At 46.3% G+C, this 27924-nt stretch overlaps 1 protein-coding gene across 1 annotated transcript in view; it reads right to left on the reverse strand.

The window, feature by feature from the left end:
• Window positions 1-5139: 5139 nt before the first annotated feature.
• The window catches only part of LOC105454441, a 40663-nt gene continuing 17878 nt past the window's right edge, over window positions 5140-27924 (reverse strand). Inside the window, exons 2-5 of the mRNA XM_011697050.1 lie at window positions 12260-14426; window positions 10552-10802; window positions 8838-9260; window positions 5140-7668 (exon numbers count right to left, since the gene is read on the reverse strand). Of these exons, the coding sequence (XP_011695352.1) occupies window positions 6478-7668; window positions 8838-9260; window positions 10552-10802; window positions 12260-14426 (4032 nt within the window). The 3' untranslated portion in view covers window positions 5140-6477. The remainder of the gene's footprint in view (window positions 7669-8837; window positions 9261-10551; window positions 10803-12259; window positions 14427-27924) is intronic.

A 27924-nucleotide genomic window follows, 5' to 3' on the forward strand; every position in this document is an offset into this window, starting at 1 on the left:
GTGTGCCTTGTCGACTCAGTTAATGTATGTTATACGAAGTTATTACGTAGAGAGAGAGAGAGAGTTGGAGAGCAGTGCGGCAAGTGCAGGCGCGAGAGAGCCCGAGAGAGGACACTGACACACCAAACGTCAACGACACCTCCGAGCACGTCGTCGCTCCTCTCTCCTTCTCTCTCGTTCACGCTCCGTGCCACCCCAATGGAACTTCACTCACTTCACGATCCACCGTGTGATCCTCGAGCTTCGAAAAAACTGCACTCCCGATATCTTCGGGTACCGCTACCGTCGAAACGGATCGCTCGCAAACGAACGCGAACGAACGGACGGGCGGCGGACTTCTCTCTCTCTTTCGGGCGAGCGAGCGAGTGCCGTTCCCCGCGAACGGAACGACACGGCACGGTACGGTACGGTGCGGTACGGTACGATACGGTATACGTAGGGGGACCGGGGGACCGCCGCCGCGACGCACGGGGGTCCCCGCTCGTCAGATTGCGAAAGGAAAAACCAAGGCGGGACCGAGGGACGCGCGCGTGAGCCGCGACGCGCCGGGAAAATTGCCAGCCGTACGGTTCACGAGCTTCCCTCGCGAGTCGGACCTCGACTGTACGACTGTGTGGCAATCACCGTCACGCCGGAGATGTGTGCCGGTGTGTGACGGACTTTTTCCCACCATGACGAGATACGGGGTGGGGAGCAGGTACTTACGACGGTACCGCCATTTGTTGTAACGGAGGTGCTCCCCTCGGCTTTGTTTAGGAGAGGGCATTCAGGGACGGATCCATGGGTCTCGGAGCCTCTTTCGCTGAGAAGCCAAAAGAGCGTCTAGTTTTGTAGAAGTCTCAAAGACGCGACAAAAGTCTCTTCCTTTCGAAGATGAAAAATAATCTAAATTTTTTCCACAATTTTGTAGAAATTTTAATTTGGTAGATTTTTAATTCAAATGTTGCACTTAATGTTGAAGCAAGTTGCAAAATTAATTAGATAATTATAGTTATAAAAATAATGAAAATCCTATTCAAGTATTTTGAGAAAAAAAACTTAAAAATTGTGGGAAATAAAATTCTAAAGGAAAAGTAGTAATTTTAAGTAGATTTTAAAGTTTGACCGAATTTAATTTAAGTTTTAATTGAAATCGTCAATGTTAAATATGAAGGATAAACTATATACATATGGCTAAAATTTTCTTTGAAAGAGGTAAATATAAATTAAGAGGTTTAAATTTCTCAAGTAATTAAATAAATCAAATGATATCTCTAAAATAAGAGAAATAAAATAGAAAGCACCAAGTTTAAGTTCGAGAATGCAATTTTTTACATGAAAATCATATATATGTAAATTGATCTTTCGCATACTTTAGCTTTAAATTTCGCGTACTTTTACTTTTCTTATATCGCAGCATAGCGACGAAATCTTACCATCGTACTAGTCCAGTCCGAGGCGTTGCTTTCCTCAAGATTCCACATTTGTGTTCCATGTCTGATGTCCGTGAAGAGAGAGAGATTTCACGCGCCATGTTTAGAATATACGCTATACCACTTTGCCATTTTTGTTGACGCTTTCTGAAGAGAATAGAGCGACTGCTACAGCAGCTTCTCCATTTCTAGATCCGCTCATACTGGTTTAAATTCACCGCGAAATTGAGGATCACGTTACTATTTTTCTACCATTTCTAATATTACACGACTGTTTTTTTTAATTTTTCTTCTGTAAATATTTTTCTGCTTCTATTTGTATATTTTATTCTTTCTGTACGAATGGCATCTATCACAGTAAATATAACTTCTTCAAAATGACAGTAATAATTTAGATAAATGATAAGCTAATGAATGATATATAAAAAGATTACTAATATTGCTGCACTAACGAGCTAATTGTTCAGGACTTAATAATTTATACTGCTTAAGAATAATTAAACTGAAGGAAAATAAGGCCGCGTTAAAAAAAAACCATTGGAGATGACGCGTAGCTCGTTGTGAAAGCGGCCGACTTGTAGTCTCTCGGGTTCGATTTCCGGGGACCCTCAGCCCACATACGTCCCGATTTTATCAAAGGTTTACCAGAGAAAATAACAGGAAAACAAGTCTAATTAAGAACTAGAGAAATAAAAGGCTCCTATAGCCCCCCTATTAGTCCCAAATTACTCCTTTGGTGGACAAGACATACAGTCACAAACAGCTCTTTCCCTCTCTTCCTCTCTCTAAAGTGATCGCCAATGTAATATTAGGGTAATTTGATATAGTACATTGAAGAAGAAGAAAAGAATCGTCATGTTAAAACGAGACGGAGGAGACGGATGGATAAAAAGGATGGATTAAAAACATCTTTCTTGAATGCAAACACACACAGGTGTTCCGATGACGCTCTTAGCGCTAAATGTAGCTGTTCGTTTTCTGATTTGAGTAATGAAGATGGAACTAGACAGAAAAAATTTCTTATTCTGTTAAATTGAACTCTCCTAAATTCTTAAGTTATCTTGCGGATTACCTTCAGTCACATTTATCGCTAAACGCGCGTTCAAGAACGTGAAGACTGCATGAGACATTTAGACAACAGACAGACAGACAGACAGACAGACGGACAGACAGACAGATGAGAGACGTTTTTCACAACATTTAATAAAACGCTATCAACTATGTATGCCTCTTTTTTACTCAAATACTCTAAAAGTTACTTACATACGTGTATAATCTTTTATATGTTTATTCTTTTTTTTTCTTTTTTTCCTTCAATGCCACGCGCGCGGACGTGTCACATCCCTCTCCGCGTTTTGGGTACACCCCGTTCCTACCGAGATACCGCATTCTCCACGGAAGAAAACAACGCTTCGTCACCTTTTTGCCCCTTTCTCTCTCTATCGATCTACAATTGCTCCCGTTCTCTCTATCAATCAACGGTTTCTACTTTTCGCTTCGTTTTGTTAGGCACCGATCATCGACGATGAACACAGTGAGGTACGCCAGCGCGATCAGGGAGCGAGAGAGAAAAAAAAAGAGAAAAAAAATAAAAGAAGAAAAAGGGTGCCTCGCAAACCTCGGGAACTGACACGTCCGGCTTCGAGTGTATATGTATGTATACGTACGTATATTTGTATGATGCGTGTGTGTGTGTGTGTGTGTGTGTGTGTGTGTGTGTTATGTGTTGTTTACGCACGTGTATCCGTATGCGTGTATAAATTTAATACTATCGTCGTTATCGTTAACGCTTCGCTTATGCATAGTGCTTCGATTAATCGTGGACACAGCGATCAACGTCCCGGGATGCGCTAAAGAGAGGTCCGTTTCTCTTGAAATATGTCTTCTACGGGGTGGGATGGGGGCAGGAGGGGAGTGATTTGGGGAATACAATTGATTGTGGTTTATTTCGGTTTTTTTTTTTTTGGAGGATGACGGGTGGTGCAAAGGGATTAGTCGGCGTGACGGCGGTGTGCGGTATGTGTCTGCCTTTCAGCCCGTTTCTTTCGTCGCCGACGGAGAGTCGAGCCTCTGGTCGCGTCTCAAGCGCGAATTTCCCTCTTCCCCCTTCTCTTGAGCTTCCTCTTCGCTTTGATCGAATAGCTCTCTCTCTCTCTCTCTCTCTCTCTCTCTCGCCGTATTCGTGTCCGTTCAATCTTCACCACCTCCGCACCTCCGAGAGGAGGGGGATGTGTATGTGTGTATCCCTCCTCTTCGTTCGGGGTGGAGAAATGATTACGCGACTAAAGTCGTATATATAATTACCGTAGGCACCGTAATATCAGTTACAAATGTGTGTATTCAACAATTTAAAATGGAGATTCAAATGTATCGAGCGCCAAATTATAAAAAAGTATAAGTGCTCTAGAGTCTCTAGACAGTCGCCGCGTGTGGGAATATGTAAATATATAATTATAAAAATATAATTCAAGGAAAAAACAATGATGTAAGTATGCCGTTAACGTATATTATATAAAATTAACCTTCCGCTCAAAACAGTCAAATTAATTATTTGATCATTCCGCGATTCTTGACCGTGACAACGAAATAATAATGCTATTTATTAAAAAAATTATGAAATAACAATCGTATATGTTCCTATGAATACATTATATTCTTTTTTGTGTAAAGTATATAATTTTAAAGTTATATAATTTTTTTTACTTTACTTATATAATTTTAAAATATATTTTACATATAAATTTCGTATATATATATATATATATAATTTTTTATACATGCATAATTATAAATATAATAAAGGATTGCCCGCGCGCGAGCAAAAGTGCGATTTTCTTTTTTTTCTCGAAAAAATATCCTCCTGGCGCTCGACACGTTCGAGATCTTTCACGCTTGGAAATTGCGCGAAGAGAAGAAAATCGAAATCCGCGCTTCGTCATCGATCCGTCAACTGGAACATTCGCAGCTACATTGACCGGCGTAAAAAAAGTCCCATATAATTTATCTCTTAACCTACGAACTTGGCGCAGTGAACCGCTTTCTTTTTCTCTCTTTCCTCCTTATTTTCTTTTTTTTTTCTTTCCTTCGTATGCTCAAGTATCACAATCGCTCACGTATCAATCGCTCGTCTACGAATGTGTCATGTGTACGCGTGTGTACTCTTCTCGCTCTTTATATTTTGTTGTTCCTTGTCGTCGTTATCCTCGTCGTTCGAGAATCAACGAAACGCTGCCGCGTCTCGCTTCGTTTTCGCCTCGCGTCTCAAAAAAAGTTCCGCTCTAGAGCACGATTCTTAGGCAGCTCTAACGATTCGAGAGATCCAAAGTCCTCACTCTGGAATTTCGTCCCCATCACCGAGAGATGCGACGCACTTCTGCAGAATCTTGATTTGCTTTTTTTTTTCTTTTAATCGCAACGCTTCTCGACGCTAAAAGCTCAGACGTGAGAAACTGAGAATAATCAATCGCGTAAACTTCAATCTAATCGGGAGTGCTCTCCTCTCTATTTAATAAATTCCGTTATAAAACATTAAATAAATTGTACATACTTCTATTAAATGTATATAGTACTTATATGAGAAAAGTCATATAAATATTATATAAATTCCGATATAAAAATATTGAATACAGATCTGATCTTTGTATATATATGTATATAAATTTCGATATACAGTACATTATACACAATATATTTTATACTGCGTACAATATATTCAAATGATATAAATTTTCAAAATTCAACTGTATGTACGTATGTACGTGTGTGTATGCACGTGTGTGTGTGTGTGTTTTTTTTTGTTTGTGTACATGCATCCCAGAACGATTCTCTCGAATTAGAGCGAGCGCAGATTCGCTCTAGATCGATACATTATACGCAGCCTCCTCGGACTCGAGGCTCGCCTAAAAAGGACTCGCAACTCCGCTTTCCGGGTCGCAGTCGTCCTTTAATGCTTAAAAGTTAGGTATTATAAACTGCAATCTATAAGCTGATCCCATGTGTTATTTTTTTTTTCTTGGTCACAACCTCGTTGAAATCTTTTCCCACCATGGCTCACGGATCGCTCTTGAAGATTCCGCGACGAGAATCCGAGAGCTTTGGGGATTTCCACCTCCCCAGGCCCCAGATCCCCGTCGTCGTCTCGCTCGAACGTTACATCGTCGCCGTCCCGCATCGGACGAGTCACTCCTCGGTAAACATCAGTTAACAGTGACAATTATAGTTACAGCAATTTATAATTTTTCGCTCAACAATATAAATGTAATAAACATGTGTTGTACAACAATTTGTATTTTTGAGGTAATTGTAATATTGATGTAATGTTACCGTTAGTTGATGTTTACTGGACCCCACGATTTGCTACCATTCTTCCGCACTTTTACTGCGGAAAAATTCAAACGAGAAATTCTATTCTCGTTGTAAAAACAAGATCTTCATATCGCGAAGTGACTTAGTCAGCGCGGTTCTTGAGGATTAAGGACACCGCCGACGATGACATTGCGAGTCTCTCCATCCCGGGCGGACGCACACGTCGTAGCCGTAAAATTCTCTAACGATCTCTGGGCGAGATCTCTCAAAAAACCCGAGGCCCCAGGAGACGGTTCATCTCCCTCGGAGGGCACCATATTCACCCCCTCCCTTTATTCAAATATCGCAAGGATGAACTGTCAACAACCCCGCGGAGTCCCCTCTTTCATCTAGCTTGTTCTTCGAAGTCCTCGCTTTCGAGATTATCGCAAAATTGGAAGAGATCCGACGGACTCGATCTTCCAGGCTTTGAAGGAACCGAATTATTAACGTCGTTCACGGAGTGTGTTTGTGTGTGTGTGTGTCGAATGTCCTTGTATTCGGCAGAGTCCGTTGTTCGAACGTCGTTTGAACCTAGACGAAAAGAACGACTGTCGAGCGTTAAGGATCGAGTTCCTCGTTCTCGAGTTCGTCGCGCGGACAGGAAAGGGGCTTCACCCCATCCGATTTTGAAGAGACCGGCGGCGATTTTTCGACACGCACCGAGCGTCTCCGGTAATTCGTCCTAGACATTTCCGACGCGAGGTAGGCTCCCTTCATCCTAGGCAGACACGGTCTCCACCATGGACTTCTTGATGATCTCGCCGAAGTTCTCGTCGCAGTCCTCGGACGCGCCGTCGGGCTGCTGCTCGCCGGTGATCTGACCCGGCTCGATCATCTCCACGACTTTGCCGGCCGTGCCGTGCGCACCGTAAGTACTGTGATGCTGCTGCGGCTCGTGCATCTCACCGTAATACGAGTACCTGCCGCTGAGCAGCTCCGAGAAGGGCTCGAGCTTGCCCTGCATCTGCTGCACCACCGTCGCGTTCATCGGCTGCACCGAGTTGGTGAGGTTCGTGTACTGCGCGGTACTCGCGGCGTCGTCCTGCGCGAACACCGTCGCGTCGTAGGACGAGTGCTGCTGCTGCTGTTGCTGTTGCTGCTGCTGCTGGCTCTGCGGGGGCGGCGGCTGCGGCATCTGATGCACCTGGCCGGCGCAGCCACCCTGCAGAGCGGCGCCCGCGGTGTCCTGCGGCCCGCCGTAGGGCCCGTAGTGCGCGAAAGCGACCGGATTGGGCGGCGATTGGAACTGCGGCGGTGGCGGCTGGAACCGCGACGTGGACGGCAGAGTCGCGTACGGTGACCCGTAGTCCTGGTACGAGGACTGCTGGAAGCTCATACCGCCGCCGCCGCCACCACCGCCGCCACCGCCGCCGCCGGCGGCGCCGCCGCTCGGCACGCCAGGCGAGAAGCTCTGGAAGGCCTGGCCGAATTCCGGGTGCAGCTTCCGCTGCACAACGACCGACTGGCTACTGTCCACCGCGTCCTCGCTCGCGTAACAGTCGTCCCTGATGGCGTACAAGTCCAGGCTGTCCTCCCGCGTGCCGGGCACCTCCGGCTGGCAGCTGGCCACGCCGACACTCTCGTGACCTGTCTCGTAGTGTAAAGTTGTGAATCCGCCTCCGCCGGGTCCCGTGCCTGGGATCGCGCACACGTCGCCGCCCACGGTGTCCATCCCCAGGGTACCGATGTCCCTCAGGGGACGTGCGCCCCGGCCGTTATGCCCCTGATTGTCCATCACCTGATCGTGATCGCCACCACCGTCCTCGTCGCGTTGCTTCTTCTCCAACTCCAGTCGCATCAGCGTGTGAATGAAATGCGTTCGCACCCGCACCGGATTAAACTCGATCCTGCCTGTGCTGTTCGCGCAACCGTCCCGCGTGCAGCCGCATGGGAAACCCGGTCGATCCACCTGAAAATCGAATTCAATGAAAAATCGTTTCGCACTTCTCGGAATAAAGTTTACGGTCTTCTTTCTTTTTTTTTTTTACAGCTAAGGAAAGTCGATTTCAAGCTTTACCCGTTAATCCCTCAGTTTATCCTTCGGGCTCAATCAGTTTAACTGATCTGAACGAAGTGTTTTACTTGGAACGTGTTAACAAATGGGGAGATTAATCGCTGGAAGGATTAAATGCAATGGCAGTCTCAGAACATTTCAGCAGATTAATCTCAAATTACGTAACACATCGATCTCAAACTGGAGAAAATTAAGTTTTGTACGAATTTTCGAGTGAGTTTTTTAAAAAGTAGGTCAGAAATTTTTTAATTTTCACGTTCTTTACATTTTTAATCAATATCAAAGTTCCTTAAATTTTACATCTAAAGGATATGTTCCCTCTTTCTAAAACAAAGTGCCATTAACAACAAGAGCTAAATTATCACATTCATTATCGCGTTTAATTCATAAAAGTAGATGAATGTTAATTCCACTCGTGTTCTCTCTCTCTCTCTCTCTCTCTCTCTCTCTCTCACACACACACACACACACACACACACACACACACACACACACACACACACACACACACACACACACACACACACACACACACACACACACACACACACAATGACAACATAACTAAAAACAAGAGATCAGTATGTCTTATAGAGATTCGTCTTAAGGAATTTTTTTTTATCAACAACAGTCGTGAAATAAAATTAAATTGCATGACTTTTTTATAAATCTCTTGAAGTATTTTATATCTATTTATTTAGTATCTTTATATATTTTGGCGATTATTTTATTATTTCAATTATCTTATATATTGTATAGGTATTAATTTTGTAGTGCCTGTTGCATGTCACTTATAACGCTGTTCTCGCTTTTTATTATATATATATATACGTATGTATGTATGTATATGTACACACACATGCGTTTTATTTTTTGTATGTTTATTTAAAATATATATGTAGGTATCTATATAAGTGCTAGGTAATATCTACATAAAGATATAAATTTTATCTTTTATCATCTTATCTTCATTATTTCGAGCTTACATAAATCTACTGTATACCATACTATGTACTCCAAAGTCAATTATTACTCCATTTCACTCCTCTCTCTTTCTCTCTCACCTGACACTTTACGTTGGCCCTACTACAAGGACAGCTCTCGGGATCGCAATATCCCTTGCAGCCACATCCGCAGTGCTCCCTGCTGGCGCGGATGTCGCGGCACTCGTCCTTCTCGACGGCGTCTATCCTCCGCACACCGGCGGCTCTAAGTAGCGCTCGGCGCTGCCACGTCGGCACCGGCTGCAGGAAGTAATAGCTGTCGATGTCGAGCTCCTCGTTGTCGCTCGGCTCCTCGTCGGTGTCGTCGCTGGGATCCTCCGAGCTGGACGCCGTCTCGGTCACGCAGTTGTTGGCGCAGTTGCGCTCGGAGCGCAGCTGCGCGAGGCGCGCGCGATGGATCCGCCTCTGCTCGGCTGCGTGCTCCGACAACGAGAACCTCTCCGCGTGCGTGTGCGTCGCGCTCATGCCCAGGGTGCTGCCGCCCTGAAACCGCGAGAGAATCGATCTGTCTCTTGCGTCTCTTCGCGTAAATCCACGCGCGAACACCGTCGTTTATTTACTTATTCAACCGAGAGCGATCTTTATACAAAAACTGTAAAGGACGCTAATAGTGTAATACCGATAAAAAGACTAATAATATTTGAATATATATATACATATATAAAATATGTAAATATATATACCTATATATTTATTTATTTTTTATCTTCCTTTTGTTATTTCAAACTTGTACAAATCGATTAGTGGAGTAAAAATAATAGAAATAAAGATAACAATAAAAAAAACAATAATAACGCAAATAAAGAATAAAAGCTTCATAAAATACAAATGGTATTACACTGTTACGATCAAATACGTTGAAAAACTTGTTCATTTTTTCTCCCCTATATGGCGATTATGGAATCCCTTATGGCCGAAGCCTTACGTGCAGTCAATAAGGAACTTTATATCACGACATCATAGAATTTTATTGTAAAGTAATGGGCCACACGAAAGAAAAGGGAATTCGACTATGTCTTATACAAATTCGATAGCGAGTATTATCGAAAGGTATTATTGAATGGTATTATAAATGACGTGGGGGGGGGGGAGATAGAGGGAAGAATCGAAAGAGGAGTCGTCTTGCGTGAACGCGATTGAAAGAAAGAGAGGAGAACCGATCGTATCTTACATATATAAATTCAACCTCACATCCTCTCTCACGGGGTAGATTTTACAAATGACGGCAAGATTTTCCCGTTGTAAACAACTTCGGACGCTTGTTACTCGTTCTCTCTCTCTCTCTCTTCGGTCCATATAAATAAAATCCCGACACTGGCAAATGCGATGAAACAAAAAATCTACTGCGATTATTTCTGCGCGCTTATATGATACAAGGAGGGAGGGGGAGAGAAATAGTAATTAAACGGTAATAAATAATACGTAAGAAGACAATTGGAACGGTATGTACAAATTGGCAATGCACGAAGCGTACAGATTGCAAAGAGAACGATTGCGTGTAAACAGACAAACGAATACATTTTCCATATTCATACTCTTCCGGAACAACGGAATCAAAATACACGAAATTTAAATGCGGCATTCGGTGAGCCATTTATCTGCTACAAGCGTGGGATAGCAATGCGGTCAGGATATAGACGTAAAGGGAAAGAAAGGGAAGACGTATCGCGAAGTAACACAAAGGTTGCCTGAAAGGAGTTTGAAAGGAAAAGATGCCGGGAGGGTGAGGGGGAGGCGGAAGGGAAGGCGAAGGGGACCAATTTTCGGGACTTACCTGGGAAGGTACGCAGGTGAAGCCCTGCGCCCTGGGGAAGTAATAGACCGTCACCGCGTCGAACTGGATGTTGCGCTTCTTCTTCAACGGCTCGTCGACGTTGCCCCGCGACTCGTCGCCCTCCATGCAGTCGGTCAGCCTGCGCTTCAGGTTGCTCTTGGCCGGAAGCGTTCGGAAGCTCGTCAGGGGCAGCTGCCCCGGCGTCCCGGGCGTCCCTGAGGACGTCGCGTAGCCGTCCAACTGATTCACACCTGAAAGACGCGAACGCCGGCATAGCAAATTCCTACGTACGAAACGGCACGCTTCTTCTCGGTTTCGCGCACTCCGAGAAAAATTCGTAGCGGTGGCAACCATAAAGGTGACAACTATACAAGTTTCATATATGTAGAATTAACGTACACAGATGAATAAACCATTTATAATTATTGCAACTATAAAATAATTTATTCAACTATGTGTATTTTACATATAAAACTTATATAGCTGTTACCTTTAAAGTTACAGCTGCCACTTTTACAGTTGTTCACTACTTATAAATTTTTCTCTGAGTGCAGGAATTGCGAAGACGATTGTAACATTCTGGGCTGATTACGATAACTTATCACGAAAGGAAATAATAACTTGCCAAATTCTTCTCGCGAAACTTCGAAATCGACTTCTGTCAGCAAGAGAGATTCGGGGAACAATAATGGTTTTTTTTCTCATCGTCGGATGAGTGCCTTGCGAAGGGGAAGAGCGCGAATCAAATCATGGCGTTGGGGAAATTCCTTCGTCGATAGATAACAAAATTCCTCGTTCATCCTTCGGCACGAAGCACGGATTTTACTGCGACGAGATATTAATTCGAGATTCAGGTAGGAGTCGACTGGTTGACATTTTCGCCGAGAAAAGTTCACTGTGATTTTTATCGAGAAAGCAACTTCCCCCCTTGTTCTGTGACACCCGGTGTATTGCGGCGTTGACAATCGATGCGAGGCTTATCGAGTTGCGCTCTCCTCGTTCTCTCGCTGGCTCTCTCGACAGCTTCAACCAGAAAATGCCCGACTGGATTGGCAAGGACAGTCCTCGCGGAGTTTAAACATTTCGCGTTTTTTTATAAGGATAAAAGTTTGAAGGCATCTTCAAGTCGGTCGTTTAATTTACAATGATTATCCTTGGAATTTTGCAGCTCAATAGAAAGCATTTAATTAAAAAATTGCAACTGAAGTTGCACTTTTAACAAAAGCTTTTGTAAAAGATGAAGTAATAAGACAATCCTTGTACAGATAACAATTTAGACAACGAATAGTTTTAATGTTGAGCAACATCTAGAAATTAAACATAAAGTCGGATAGATGCGCAGCATCTTGTAATTGATGATAATAGAATCGGGGAAGTCATTAAAAAAGTGGGATATAAAATGAAAATGATTTTTATGCCATTATCATCAAACAACAATGCATGCATTATAAAATTCATCAAAATTTGCTAAAAACGATTTAATAAATAATGATATTCTAACTTCAACGATTTCAATGATTAGTTTGCATTCATTTTTAACTACTTTTGATTTTTTTATCAAAACGCCATAAATTTCAACAAACATATCAAAGTGATTCGTAACCAGAACTTCATGACAATCATTCTCGACACTTCCATCAAATTCAATAAGGAAAAAAAGCCTCGTGATTTTAATAGAAGAACCTCGAAAGAGGAAAACGCTGCTTACCTTTCTCCTTGTCGGAGAGGATGTCGTCCGGCAGCCTGTCGAGGAAAGATGTCTCCGAATCGCTTTCCGGTGCAGGCGCTGGTCCTGGATCACCGGGGATCTCGTTCCCCAGTCCGGAGTCGCTCCCGTCGGATCTGACCTCGTCCCTGGCGCCGGTCGCCAGGGCCAGGCTCTCGGCGGAGTCCTCCGTGTACGCCTCCGGCCGGTCGGCCTCCAATCTCGTCATGATCGGCGCCATCGCTTCCACGCAGCACAGGGCGACCCCGTCGGAGCAGGGTAGCTGATGATCGGGCGCCATGTCGACGTCGCGCAACTCGTGGCGGATGCTCGTGATGGGCGAGACCTCCGAGCTGTCCGAGCCGGTCTCCGTCTCCGTCTCGGTGTCGACGCCCTCGGCAACGTCCACCGACACCTCCGGCGCCTCCTCCGGCGAGCTCGGCATCGTCTCCGACGAGTCCAGCTCGTTGGACACGCGACTGTCCTCGGCCGCGGGCGACGAGCTCGCCAGCACCACCTCCTCGTCCACCTCGAGCTTGCCGATCACCGCGACGGGCGCGGACTCGTCGTCCTTCTCGAGCGTCGTCCCCCTCACGCTGGTTTCGCCTGCAACCTCCGCGGTCTCCGATCGCGACGGGTGCCCCTCGCCGATTCGCTCCAGCACCACCTTACACTTCTTCAGGATCAGTCCACTGTCCGGACTGCGCGCGCCCTCCGCCAGCTCGTGCTTCTTCGATCTGGTTGTCGGAGAGGAGCCGCTTTGCCGTTGCTTCTTCGCACTCCTCTCCGGGCTCTCCGAAGTCTCCGCGAGTGAATCGCGCGACGCCACCTCGACGAAATCTCGTCTTTCGTCGGTGTAAGGCGAACCCTCTCCGACAACGTAGTCCCATATATTCTCGTCGACGTTCGTGTTTATCAGGGCGCTCTTCTTCTTCAAGTCCTCCTCCTCGATGCGGTTCAGTACGACGCTTAAATTTCGACAGACGGGACTTGACGGCACCGCGGGACTCGTCGTCGCTTCGACGACGCATTTTCTGGTCGGAGTGCAGGGCTCGCTTCCAGCCATGTTCACGGCCAGGTTCCCGTCTCCGACGTCGTCCCGACGCGTCCCGTCCGAATTCTCGTCGCTTCGCGAGAATATCGGAGATGCCACATCGACGCCGAGCGACGTAATTTCGCCTTCAATGTCGTAATCCATCTTTTCGCTCGCGCAGTTTAACGCGGCCACGACGTCGCCGCTGCTCGTGCACTCCGCGGCATCCGAAGGATCCGCGCCGATCCTATCGATCGCTTCTTTTTCTTCCTCCTCGCCCGCGTCCTGCTCATCGCGATTCTGACCGACTGAATCCTGAATCGTTCCGGAATCGTTTGTCATCTGAAACGATCCCGCCGGGACGATGTCGTTGCACCTCGGCGTTATCCTACCTTCGAGCTCGTCCCCGAAGAGACAGGAGGACTCCGAGGTCAGGGACACCTCGCCCAGGGTCCTCTCCCGCAGGCTCACCAGCACCGGCGACAGCCTCCTGACGTCGTTCCTCAGCTGGGTCGCCTGCTCCTCCGGAATCTCGATGCCGATCCTCTTGATCTCCGCGCCGATCGGCAGGAAGTCGCCCGCGGCTGGTCTCTTCCTGGAAACATCCGGCGACGCGGGCTTCTCGAGGCCGCTCTCCCACGATCCCTCCGAGGGCTCTCCGACGTCGTGATCTTGAGTATCGGGTATTCTCGGCGATTCTTCAAGCTCCTGAAGAGTGTCTACCGTTAATTTCGCGTCGTTCTCGTCGTTCTTCTCATTTTTCTCCTCTTCGTTGGCTCTCTTCCCCACCGTTAGACCCATGTTCGCTTCTTCTTCTCCCCTTTCCCCTTCCCCTTGATTCTCCTCCGGCTTATCACTCGATTGTCTCGCTTCGGGTCTGTCGTCCTCCGGTCTCTCGTCCAGTCTCTCGCACACCATCATCAAATCGTCGCTCGAGTCCGGTACGACGGATGGACCCGCCGCGTTATCGTCGTCGTCGCCGCCGACGATGTCTGTTGTCATTATTGTTGCCGATGCCGTCCCGCCTGGCGACGGTGCGCCTTCCGCCCCGGCCTCCACTGAGGTGGAATCCTCTTGGGCCTCAACGAGACAGTCCTGACGGGCCGAAGGCGATTCCATCTCGGGTATTTCTGCCATCTGCAAGCATTAAGGTCAGATTGAAAATTAGAGGACAAGTTCTACACTCCTGATGAGGAAATAATCGATCGAGCACGACGACAAAATTATCGATGAGCTGCAATGGTCCGTATATATATTTCGCGCGTAAATAACAAATTATTAAAGCGACGAAATACCAAAATCACATCTCAAGATAAAATAAAAAATAATTTCTGTATATGCACAACAATACGTATAAATATAACGCATTATATATATATTTTTACTTATTTTTGTATATTAAATATCTCAATGCTAGAACGTACAGAAAATAATCGAAAGTAAAAATATGTATCAAATTGCCAAGATATTAAACGAAATATAAATGCTCGAGTATCCTGCGAAAATATAAGTCCTATGAAAACACCGAGACGAAGATTCTATATACAGATCGGAGTGAAATTACACGATAGCGGGATGAAGTGAAGAGACAAACCGAAATAACCAATGTAGAATACGAATTAATTGGGTCGTTACGTTCACCGCGGGAAACGGCTTCTTGCTCTCTCCCTCTCTCATCCGGGCGCGGGCAGATGATTTCACCCGGTATTATAATCAACTATCATTGCGCTCTACCTTTTCCGCGAAAATAACATAAGCAAACCGGAGAGGACGAGGAAATCAATAATCCGCGCACTGATATCGCGCACACCGTTGCTAAAACCAGAAGAGAATAAGAGCGAGCAGAGCGATCGAGCGAGCGAGCGAGCGAGCGAGGGAGAGAGAGAGAGAGAAAAAGAGAGAGAGAGAGAGAGAGAAACAAGGAGAGAGAACATCGATGCGGAGAAAGAAAATCAATTTCCTGGAACCTAGCGCAGTAGTCCCCCCTCCCCCCCTCCCTCCCTTCTCTTTCCCCCCGTTGCCCTAAAACCCTTTCGATACATTTCTCTTATCGTTTCTCGAATACAAGATATCGCGGGGAAGCCTACATATAATCTTGGCCGGAGATTATTGATTCAAAGCCGACCGGCACACGATGGCGAAAGGGGGGACGGCAGGGAGCACCTCCATTCGCGCGTCGGGGACGAGGCACTGCGTGCGCGAAGTTGTACTCTCGGGAATATCTCCTAAATCGGGGATAGCAGGCCCCTTCGCCCGGGGGGGGGGGAAGCTCTTTTACCGTAAAGAGGGGGGAAGCTCTTTTACCTTGAAATCGCGCGATCCTTCCTCCAACTTGGTCCAGCTCTGTGCCCCTCGACTGCGACGCAAGGGTTCGCGATCCGAGCGGTCCCCCGCGGTCACTATTTTTCTCTCCCTCCCTTTCTCTCTTTTTTGAAAGATTGTCTTAAGTTGTCTCGCGACTCCGACTACCACCGTCGTCGTCGCGTTCGCGAGGGCCCGCGAGATGATGCCAATGGTACGGTCCCATCGCAGGACCGGACGCGTCCTCGTGCGAGGGGGACGGCGAGTGGCTCGGGTGGCACAACATTCGCGGATCCGGGTGAAACAAATTGGTGAGGACACGTCCGACCGGAGAGGAGAGGAGGTCTACCGGCTACTCGCCGGCACTCTCATGTGGAAACGCACGAAATTCACCCCTGGAGATTCATCCGAACCGCGCAGCCGAGGGGGGTTCCCCCGAGATGTCCGGGGATCCTAACTGGGACGGACGAATCGTCGGAGATCCGACGAAGGTCGTACTCGCGGGAGAAGCTTGAAGTGGACCAAATGTGAAGAGGAGGCGATCTCGGAGTTAGAGCCTCTGTCTTTCTCTCTCCCTAGCGAGGAACCCCCTGGTCTGCGGCGCGCTGAGGAAGAACGTACGAGCCGAGGAAGCGACTGACGTCCTCTCGAGAGGCGACGAACGAGTCGATGACGACGAGGAGGGCGCAACGATGACGATGACGGGGAAGAGGGGAGGCGAGGGGACTGTGTGTTCAACGATAGAGATGTGATGTGGAGAACGTGACGGAGGTGGTGCGCGTGCGGCGCGTTCGACAGCTCGGAGCAGAGTGAGCGGAGGCGGCGTCGGCGTCGTCGTCGCTCGGCGTCATCGACGACGCCGACGTCGACGTCGACGCCGACGCCGGACGCCACCGCCGCTCTCTCGGATCCCCTCGGCTCGGCTCGACCCGGCTCGGATGGAAGACGAGCATGAGCCGAGGACGTGTGTTGGTGAATGCGTAATGGAGTGGTGCACACGGAACGCCGCGCCGCGCGGAGGAGCGCAGCGGTTCTCAAAGAGCCGCACACCCTGGTGTCCCTGTGGTGATGCCGGATTAGTCATCTTAGTCATCGGCGGGCCGATCTTTTCCCTCCTCCTCGCGCTCTCTTCGTGATATTTTTAATTTCGTCGAATGACGAGTGTGCGGCGACGCCGCACATTGTCCTCCTTTTTTTCCACGCTGTTTCGGCGAAGCAAAACAAATCGCGCGATATCGTCCTCGTCGTAACGAGATTCCGAAGCTCGAGTTTTGCGTCGCGGAAAAAGATTGCCGAGTTAAAGGATGAGGCAGAAGTGACGCAATCGAGCCGGCGCAGCTGGAGGAGCGCTCAAACAAAGGTCACTCGAGAAAACGAATGAATTGAACGAGAAATTTGACGCTTTGTCTCAAATAGATATATTTTTTTTTAATCCTCGTTAGATCTTCAATCATTTTCTGTCTTTATTCTTGTATATTGAATAGTGGAGTTTCATTTGTTCTTCGATAAAATCAAATAAAAAGAAGTCGGATAAAATAAATCGAATAAATTGAAGTTTAAATTCTTCCCGATTGCAGCTCACGGCTCTCGGGTGTACAATTGCAAGTTGACAATTCTGCAACGATGATGCATTCATTCGCCGTAGTCTAATTATGCCAGTGATGCACGCGGCGCATCGACGAGGAGGAGGAGCAAAGTTTATTCGCGAAGATGCCGCGTGGTGCATAACTCGTGCATTATGTACAATCCGCTAATTATGAAAGAAAATGATCCTGTTCCTGAACTGCCGAGGGGCATAATCTATCTGTATCAAATTAAATTAAATTAAGTCATTGTATAAAATAACTCAAAATAGGGAAGAAAATACAAACATTATATACAAATATTATATCCGGAATTAAATAATGAAAAAAATTAAATAGTATTTATATAAATATAATACGTAAATAATATGTATTTCTTAAAAACATCCTACTTTGCAATTTTCACAAAATCTCTCTGAAACAAGATAAATATTTGCATTTTCCTTCCAAATTTAAATCAAATAAAATAAATATTTTGATTAAACAGTTTTGAGGTACAAGTAATCCCGGAAAAAATCCGGACTGATGTACAAACAATTTACATATAAAAATGACAAATTAAAATACATAATTCCTGCCGGTATATTTTTCGCAAATATTTGACCGGTGGAGTTTATTTCGAGCTTCGCGATTTTTTTTTCGATTTCCGATTCGGGGAACGCGCGATGTCGCGGAGGCGAGCACGGGGAAAACGACCGAAGGACGGAGCGATACTCCGTATGCGTGCGATAATGATGCACAATAATAACAAAATCGACTGACGTAAGCGAGGCAAAAGCGGTGACGCAAGCGTGCAGCACGACGGGCGACGTGATGCCGTTTTCTCGCCGCCGATGCCGCGCCGTGCGATCTCTCCCGGTCCGAAGGAGACTCGCCGAAGGATCCCGAGATGCTCCCGCGACAAACGAGGTTTCTCCATCCAGGTCAGCCTTGAAACCGTCCGGCGGTTTCCTCTCGCCTCCTGTTCTCCCCCCCTCCCCCTCCTTTGCCCTGCAAGGAACCTTCATCGTCGAGGAAAGGCCACCGACGCGGCGCGACGACCGGCTCGATTCGCGATCGCGATCGATTGCCACCGCGCTCTTCAGCGGGGCAGCGATAGCCGGCCTCTCGAAGGACGCGGTACCAGAGGGAGGACGCGATCGACGCGATCGACGTTTAGAGAACCGGGAGAGGAGGTGGGGAGGAGGGGGCCAGGGGCATCTTTCGCCGGACGTTCACCAGGGATCAACTCGCACCTGCAAGAAAGTGAGGGAAAACGCTTCGTCCTGAATACGAATCGGGGTACGCTCTAGTGTTCTACTATATACGTCTGTATCACTTTTATTACCCGCTACTTTGAAAAAATATGCAGGTCCGCGGGGATAGCGTCGGCACCGGAATCGGCGCGGGTGGCATCCAGCGATTGTTGCCTCTCGTTCTCCCTCGCTTTCTGCCTTTCTCTCTCCCCCCCCCCCCCTCGTCCCTTGTTTCTCTCTCTTTCTCTCTAATCTATATATTTTTTTCCTTTCCGTCCGACGCACAGTGGCACACGTACGGCGCGCGCGCACACACACACACACACACGCGTGCACGCGCATGCACACACCCGTACGGCTCTCTCTCTCTCACGGACGGTTCAACGAACGAGAGAGCGCAGCGCTTGCGCGCGGCGGGCGGCCCGTAATTGTCGGGGCTACGCTAGGAGCGAAACCAGAAGGCGAACGGAGTCTTCTCCGTGGAATTTTAGCCGGCCGAAGAGCGGCGAGTTTCCACCACCGTATCGCGGGGGAGGAACGGGAAGGAAGGAACTGCACTCGCGGTGCGTCTCGCGCTGGTCGCCCTTTCGCGAGCCGAGAGGCGCCGCGAGATTTCCGGTGTAACGAGAGAGAGAGAGAGAGAGAGAGAGAGAGAGAGAGAGAGAGAGAGAGAGAGAGAGAGAGAGAGCCGCGGCGCGAGGTTTCGCATGGGATTATTGATCGGCGTTCGCGCGAGTATTGATCCGCCTCCGGTTGGTGCAAAGTTACTCCGGATGCTAAATGCGCGTGACCGCCTAATGTGTTGGGAATTCACCCCGATTTAAACCCCCGGGTGTTAACGCGAATTTCGCCGGCACGAGCGCGCACCTCTCCCCGCGCGGCGCGAGGAAGACTCGTTTTTTTTCCTCCCCGAATCGGAGCACGGGTGGCGACCAGTGTGGACCCAGAGCCGTGCACGAAGTGGTTGCGAAACCGGAGGCGGACTCGTCTTGGAGTCTCGGAGCAGCGAGAAGGATTGGATCTCGCGACGCGGACCTTGATTTTGGTGGAAACGAATAACGGGAAATTTTTACATCGACACTGTCGATCCGCCGAAGTACGAGGTCGTTTTGTGAGGTACTAGATGCACATAAATCCGAATTCAATCGTCCGGTGCGAGCGATACTCAAGTGAGACTGCAACGGCGTGCAGAATTCAAAAGGTGAGTCGAACCTCCCGCCTTCTCAGCTGACGTTTTGAGCTCGAGGACGGGATGTTCCGGCACTTCCGCCCTCCGCGGAAGCGAGGTATCTTGGTGTAACACGCGGCAGAGAGTTTGTACGATTATCGATTCGGCGTTCGCGTGTATTGGTATTGGTCCGTCGGTGCTTCTTTGCGGCAATTTTGCAGCTAAACGTGACTCTCCAATATACTATAATATATGGTCACTGGATGCGAAATATATGTACGTGATAAATATAATAATTCAGGTAATGTAGTACATAATGAGAAGTTATACATAATTAGTAAAACTCTCCCAACGGACGACAGAATTATTTTATTATTATTCGTTATTACTTTATTATAATTTATTTAAAATGTAATAACATATAAAATATATAATAATCGAATCGAGGGTTGTAACAACGAAATAAAGAAAACGAACGAACCGCACCGTGTCTTCCTGACTTTTTCTTTCCCGAGAGGCTCCCGAGAGCGGGCTAAACAAATCCGGACGGACATGAATTTCCGCGTTAATGAAAGAACCGCGGCGCAATACGGGGAGGGCGGCAAAGGCCGCGGCGGCGTCCTGTTCGCGTTTTCGAGAGCAATCGAGGGATAAATACGCGAGGAGGACGGACTAGTCATCGGTAACCCGATGCTCCGTCTAATTGAATTGGCAGAACGGACGAGTCGCCAATTCGTGGAAGGCCTCTGCCCCTCCGTTTGTTCGCCCATCCTTCCTCGCCACGCTTCGTGCGCGTCGCCTCGGCCGAGCTTTATTAATTGCTTTCTATTTAAAGACAATCGGGTGGACGCGCGCTGGATTGAATCGCGCGCGGATCGCGATCTCGCTGGCTTCGGCGCGTCGCGCGTCGTCAATCTCTCTCGCGTGCAGAGCCGCTCTCTCGCGAAATCTCTCTCGCCTCTGTTCGCCTCTCTCTCAATTTTTCTCGTCCTCCGTCCGCGTTCGCTCACAACGGGAATTCGAAGCTCCGGGCTTTGAGTCGCTTTACAGCAACGACATGCGATTGTCGCGGATGATACGTCAACGCACGACGGATTCGCATAACGCGTCGCGGATAATTTAATCTATATTAACCTGTTACCAAATAGCAATATTATTAAATTAATTATATCGAAATGTTTGTTAATTACTTAGCACGGCAATACGGCAACGCGTTATATTATTAATAGTACATTAATTAATGTATAATAATTAATTAATGTACAATATTTATTAATCTATTATTAGTATAGCGAAATACTAATATTGTAGAGTTTTCGTAAATATCAACGAAATTCTCTCCCGAGGGACGGCAAGAATCATTTTATTAGAATTTATTTAAAATGGCAAAATAATGTAATAATTTAATTTGTAGTAAGGTTGCAGTTTAAATTGTATTATCACATAATTTCATTGAAAAACAAGTAAATAATTAGTTTAGATTACTGTAAGTGGTGAGCATCGCAACATTTAACATTCCAAAATCAAATTATAGACATTCAGTGCTTAGAGTTCCGCGAAACATTAATCGAGGAAATATTCCTCGTCGTGTATTCGCTCGAGGTCTAACGCGGACCTTTTAATTTTCGGTATAGGATGTTTGAAACGTGGTGCCTTCCTCCAAACCCGTTCAACTAACCACAGCCACGTTCGATCATCCATCTAATGATATACTAACGTGTTTACGCCGCTCGCGTTCTCCCAAAATCGTCCACGAGGAGAAAGAGGAAGAGAAGAGAAGGAGAAAGTAGGATAAAGGGAGACGTGGGGAAAGGAAGCTAGCATCCCGGACGAAGGGATGCTGAAGACGGGGAGGGTGGTGCATTCCGCAGCTTGCAGGGAGGCCACCGTGAGCGGAGGTGGCTCCGTATTATGTCCCATTCCCTTCCTCGCTCTTATTATTCCGGAACGACCCGCACACCGTCTCGCTTGTCCGCGCGCCGCGTGTGCAATCGTGTATGTGTGTGTATGTGTGTGTGTCGTTGTGTGACTTGTGTGTACGTGCGTGCGTGCGTTTGTCGGTGAGGCCCACATATCGCCGGCTGCTCGCTACTCTCCATCGTCGTCAGGCACACCGACTGGCTGGCACGCGGCGCACATGTCCCCGTCGACTCGTTCTATCCTCGGCTCTACAGGGTGTCCCGATAAAAATCCGCCTGATCCCGAGGAACCCGCGATCGGCCCGCGAAATGAAACCTCGCGGCCGGAGATAATCCCGCTCTCGCACTTGCGGCACGCCAGTATAGAAACTTGGCCAGCCAGTAACGCCACTCTTGATTTACTCTCGTTTATTTATTGCCGTTACTTCCGAAGAAAAAAATTGGAGGAATGCAAACGTGGACACGGATAAGAAGAAATCGTTGTTTTGCGCGCGAGAAAAAGATCCGGTTAGCGATACGGTGAGCTACAAATAATTAGAAGCAGTAGTAAAGAAGGAATCTCCTCGTGACACACTCAAAGAGAAAAACGTGATAGAAACTATATAAATGACAACTATACAAGTTTTATATGTAGAATTAATTTTAATATAATTATATAAATTATTTTTTAGTTATAATAACTATAAAAAATGTAAGACAGGCTATAAAAATTTATTCAACTATTACATTAATTCTACATATAAAACTTGTACAGTTGTCTATATAGCTGCCACCACTAGGTATGTTTTTTTTTCTGAATGCAGCGTTCCGAAAAGAGAGCAAATTGATCGTTGAAATACAACGTACGAGGAATGGATTTAAAGAAACAAATGTACACTGAAGAACAAAAGTAAGGTCTATTCAGGAGTAGATAGGTGTAGAGACCAATAAAATCCTTAGCCAATCGTATCTCTAAATGGACCTCATTTTTGCTCCTCAGTGTACATGTGATCGTGAGCCTTTTAGGAAAATTAGAATTACAATTTTAATGTTAGTGATTTTTATATAGAAATTCATTTTATGTTTATAGCAACTTTATCTCTATAGCTTTATCTTGCAAAATTTCTTCAAATCTTCAATCAACCATAATTTACGGTCCCGATATTTCTTTTTTTTTTGTTTCTAAGAAAAGTTCGGATAAATGAGTTTTCACGCGTGTTGGCCAACTTCCGACAAAGGAAACGTTTCTGAAAGAGGAATCGCCTCTTAGAGAATCTCGAAAGTTCAGACACGAACTGAAAAAAATGCACAGATTCTGGAAAAGAAGATCCGAGCGCACACAAGCGCTGCATATGAAAGGATAATACACTAAATACGAGGGCGAAGAGCAGCAAAACATAATTAGAAGGAACGATAGGGGTGGAGGAAGGAGGCTCAGGGAGCTTTCTCGATACGTAGAAAGCACCGTGGAGTAATATCGCGCCGTCTGCCAGTGTCGTAAAACCGCTTTGATCTCATCTCTCTCTCTCTCTCTCTCTCTCTCTCTCTCTCTCTCTCTCTCTCTCTCTCTCTCTCTTGCGCGCGCGCTTTCGCCCACTTGGAAACATTTTTATCTCCTTTTCCCACGTACGAGCAGGGACACACCACCTCCTGCCTGCCTCCCACATTCCCTCCCTCCGTTTTACTGCTCTTTTTTTCCCCGGCTTTGCAGAAACCAGCAAGAGCCCGAAGCACCGAACGCGTCTCTCTTTCCCACGAAAATCCGTATCAAGCTCCGATCAAACCGTCGCCTTCGTACAATCCCTCTCACGCCCTCACCTCTGCTTCCCCCCTCCCCCTCCTTTCTCCACCGCGTTTCGTGAAAGCCCGGCGAGAGAGGGCGAGCGCGTTACGAGGCAACCCTTAATATCGCCGCACGTGGCCGGTGTTTTCTAAGCAACCGTCACGATGCCGGTGAATACGAAACGGCGAGAATAGACGCCCGAGGAGCCGCGTACAATGGAGATTCACGCGTGCTAAATTACGCGAATCTGCGAGTGCGGCTTTCGTCGGGTATCCACGATGTTCTCGTAACTTTGAGTTTATTCGGGAAGTCGAGCTTTCCATAAAAAAAGAAAAAAGATACTGCAGACTTAATAAACTTAAAATTATGGGTAACTAAAGATCTAAGAAATTTTGAAAGCAAGATTGTAAAATTGAACGAATTTAAATTTCCGTAGAAATTCTAAGATTACAGGAGTCTAAATTTTCTCTAAAAATCTACTCTTAACGCAAACAAAAATTTCTTCGAGCCTCTCCCTCTGCAATTCGATTTTAAACATACATCCCGCACGGCTATCTCGAAGAGCAATTTTTCTTCGTTAAACTCCAAGTGGCGTTTCCTCGACTGAAATTTTAATTTCGGGCGGGTAAGTTACAAGGAGATATCGCGATAACGTTACGGAGAGCAATTAGGAATGGGATACCCGGCTCTGCCGAGGAGGTATGGGAACTTTATCTTAATTATTGACGCGTATCGATTGGGGCTTATCGAAGTTATTCGGTCGGTCGCGACTATATGCGCTTCCGCGATGGCGATGTGCAGCGTACGCGGAATCGCGCGTATGTTTAGGGAGGATTCTATACTTCGCGCAGTGTATTAATCCTTCCTGATTTGAACTGCGATAGATTCGACCCGCGGAGCTCAAGATTTGCTCGCGGATTCCTTCGCGGTTTGAATTGAAACGCTTGACACACTCCGTCGGAAAAGCACGTGGCAGTCGCGTTAACTCACCGCGCTCGAGATTCATATACTTCCTTTGATTAATAATCACATAATTAATGCATCAGTTTTATTTCATTCGGTTTATTCATCTGATTTCCGCATCTCAACGCGAGAATGTAGCGATTTAATAATACGGAATATAACGGCTCCCAGGAATCGTTCCGTCGATATTCAACATCGCGCACGTTTATTGCAGCAAGCAGGAATCGACGTTCTCCACTCGGGCACGTAGTGAACGTTAAACAAATCTCCGCGGAAGCAGCCTTCGCAAAAATTCGGATTGCATAACAAGCACCCTCGGCAGTCGGAAATTCTGCCTCTCCTCCCGGTAGGTAGAAGGTAAATCAGAAATTCCGTAGGTAAGGGTGACGAGAAATCTGCTTTTCCACCCCGCTAACAAGAAAGCAACATGACGAGCGGCGATGTTGAGGGCCGGTGGAGGGTGACACGGGGAAGAGGGATGACGAGAGAAAAAAAGAAAAGAGAAAGAGAAGAGGGAGAGAGAGAGAGAGAAAGGAGGGGGAGAGAAAGATATTACGAGACTATTCGAGACAAACTGCGGATATTTCGCGCGGGGGTGCAAAGGAGACGGACGAACGGATGGAGAACGCCGAGGGGGTGTATATTGAGGCTTGTAAATGGAGGTGGGCGACCGGGGTGAGGGTGGTTCTCCACCCACCTCCGGCCGAATCGATCCCACCGCAGTGTAGCGCTATAGCAGCCCACGTGCATACCATGATGGGCTGGTTCTCTCTCTCTCTCTCTCTCTCTCTCTCTGCTTCCATAATGCTATAGCGTTTTCAGTGCCGTAACAATTGCCACGACGTAGCGCCAGTTGAATGCTATTTAAGAGGCCGTTTTAGCGCGCCGTTCGTGCGGCGACTTTCCTAGCGACCTTTTAGAAGTACCCGGTCTGAATAAAAAATCCTGAGATTTATGGAACGTTTGGGATTTTTAGGTCAAAAGTCTCGGCCCGGGCACTGGAAATTTTAGCGTTTTGGAGACAATTTCGGAATCTTTGTATTTTTAAATACAAGATATCTTTTTTTAAATCCTTGTATTTTTTAATTTGTTTTTAAAAATTTGTGATCGTTCTGTTATCAAGAATTTTAACTCGATATTGAACACTGCCTAAACACAAAAATTTTTGTGTCGGGATCTTTACGTATTACTAGGCGATGCTGAACACAGGTCTGCTCTACCGATTGAACGCGATTATTTTCGGACCGGCCAATCTTTTTATTGATTTCACAAAATTAGAAATCCCTTTCCAAAAATAAAGTATTGATAATATAATGGACCGCGCCTGCTACAATTTCATACAAAAAAAATTAGAAAATTATCGGCTTTTGCAATCGATTCGTGACACTAAGTGCTGAGTATAAAAGTTTTAGACTTTGTACGTATAAAACGAGCAGGTCGGATTACATAAGAGAATAGTACTGTTTGCTGATAAATCTAGATGCTTTAGTATAAGAGAAAGGTTGATCCGAAAATATCATTGCATGTACATACGTGTGCGACAATGATGTAGTAAATTAACACATCAGACGTAAACATCTAGACACTCTACTTCATCAATATCGCATATATACACACATGCACAAATCGTCGAGTACTTCGTCTTAAGGTCTCCAACTGTTTGGACTTTAAATTGAATAAATCCTCGATTTTCCAATTAAAAATTTTCGAATTAAAAATTGTGGAATTTGAAAATACATTCTAAGAGTTTGCGGTTTTAAATGTAAACTTTTATAATCATTTAATTTAATTTTTTTAATCTCTGTCATATTTTTAACTCTATCGAGATCTCTTTACATTATTATTTCTTAGAATACTTCAAATTTTTGAAGAGCTTTAAAATTTTAGAAACATCGAATTTTTTAGTGTTAAGATCTCTACGTAATTCTGGCATCTCTCTTGAGTGCAGAATTCTATACATGCATATAGATGTATCTTAAGATAACAGAATTAATTAAGACTACTGTTAGAAACATAATTTTAAAATCTTGAAGCACTATTCCATCGGTATATTTGAAATCTTCGAACGTGGAAATATTAGAATTCCTAAATCACCAAATCTCTTTCCTTTTTGAAAACCCTGGAACGCTTCTCGAACTCGAGATTCCGCAGTCCTCTGGATTTTTGACGAGCCGGCTAGCCAGCCGTTATAGGCTCGAACGACACGGTATCCTCGTGCACTGATTGCATGTCCAATACGAGGACTACCGACGCGCTCATTCAATTCGCGGTCCACGGGTACAGGCGCGGAATGCACCGGCGACATCGGGCCGCGCGCGGCGAGCGGCCGGCGCGGCGCGGCGGCGGGAGGAACGGACTAACGCCGTATAGTAAGGGTGGGCAGGGAGGTGGCGCGGGAAGATAACGGGCGACGGAGGTATTATAACGTGTGTCACGGGATGCACAATCGACTCGCACACTCCGCGCCTGAGAGTACAACGTACTCCTCCGCGTAGTCCGCTCGAGAGAGAGAGAGAGAGAGAGAGCTCGTTTTCACCCAGGGATCTCGGGCCGGTTTCGGAATTTTGGCATGTTTAAACTCGTGCGTCTGGACGTTGTCCAATTTAGACGTTCTATCGGAGAAATCGAGAAATTCGTAAATTATAAGCACCAAGATGTCGCATTTTCACTTATTTTTTTACAAAACAAGAAGATTATTTTTGATACGTTGAATAATGCATTTAATTATTATTAATTAAACGCAAATAAGCGAGGAGAGACCCTATTCGATCAAAGCAAAAATATTAGACAGCAAGGTCCGCTATGACCATATAAGGTTTCTCTTCGCTTATTTGTGTTATTTACATATCGCCCGATTTTCACTGCTGTCAAATTATAACATCTATGGTTTTAATTGTAACATCCTTGACTCTTATTTTTCCAATTTATTATGAAAATCCTTAGGACTTGAGAATTTCAGAACGAACGAAATTTTGAGACTTGTGGGTTTTTAGATCATCAAATTATTCGACTCGCATTTCAGAATACTTCAAATCCTCAAGTCTCTTCTTGAACGTCAAATTACGGAATTTCAGATGCGAGACTTTCAAACCTTCGAGTCTGTAGCAGGTAAATTTTCACCAGATTCCAGATCATTTAGATGTTAAAAAAATTCAATTTCTTGAAATATAAGTAGTTTGAGAAGTCGCGATCAGACCAACGGAAAAAGCGGTTGAAATTTTTGAAAGGATCTTAATTTTAGAATCTTTAGAATTCAGAATCTTCCGTGACTTTAGAATTTCGAGGAGAAAAGTGACTTGTATGTCTGGAACGTTTGAATCGGGGATATTAAAGTTTTCAGATTTTGGTATCTGCAGTTTCTCGGATTCCGAGCAGCTCCGGCGATCTGAGAGTTATGACGGGCAGGAGGGAGAAGGGACGCTCGTCAGGAGCTTCATTTTTCGGATTTGACAATTCTTCAAAGATCCGCGAGATGCCCCGCGAGTTTCCGAATCCGAAGTAGTTTGAGCGGTCGCGATCAGACGTCAAGGGGAAGAGGAAAGCGGCGGGATCCTAGCCGAGAGGTAGAGGCAGGGTACGAGACGAACTCCTGGTTAACGGGACCGTAATAGCGAGGTCAGACGAGCCTTCTCGCTTCCTCGGTCACTGCCGTTCCTCCGTCTTGCTCTCGTCCTCGCAACAACGACCGTTCGCTGAGTTACCAC

Source organism: Wasmannia auropunctata, unplaced genomic scaffold (genome assembly GCF_000956235.1).
Source record: "Wasmannia auropunctata unplaced genomic scaffold, wasmannia.A_1.0 LD335985.1, whole genome shotgun sequence".
In the NCBI taxonomy this organism is placed as follows: Eukaryota; Metazoa; Arthropoda; class Insecta; order Hymenoptera; family Formicidae; genus Wasmannia; species Wasmannia auropunctata.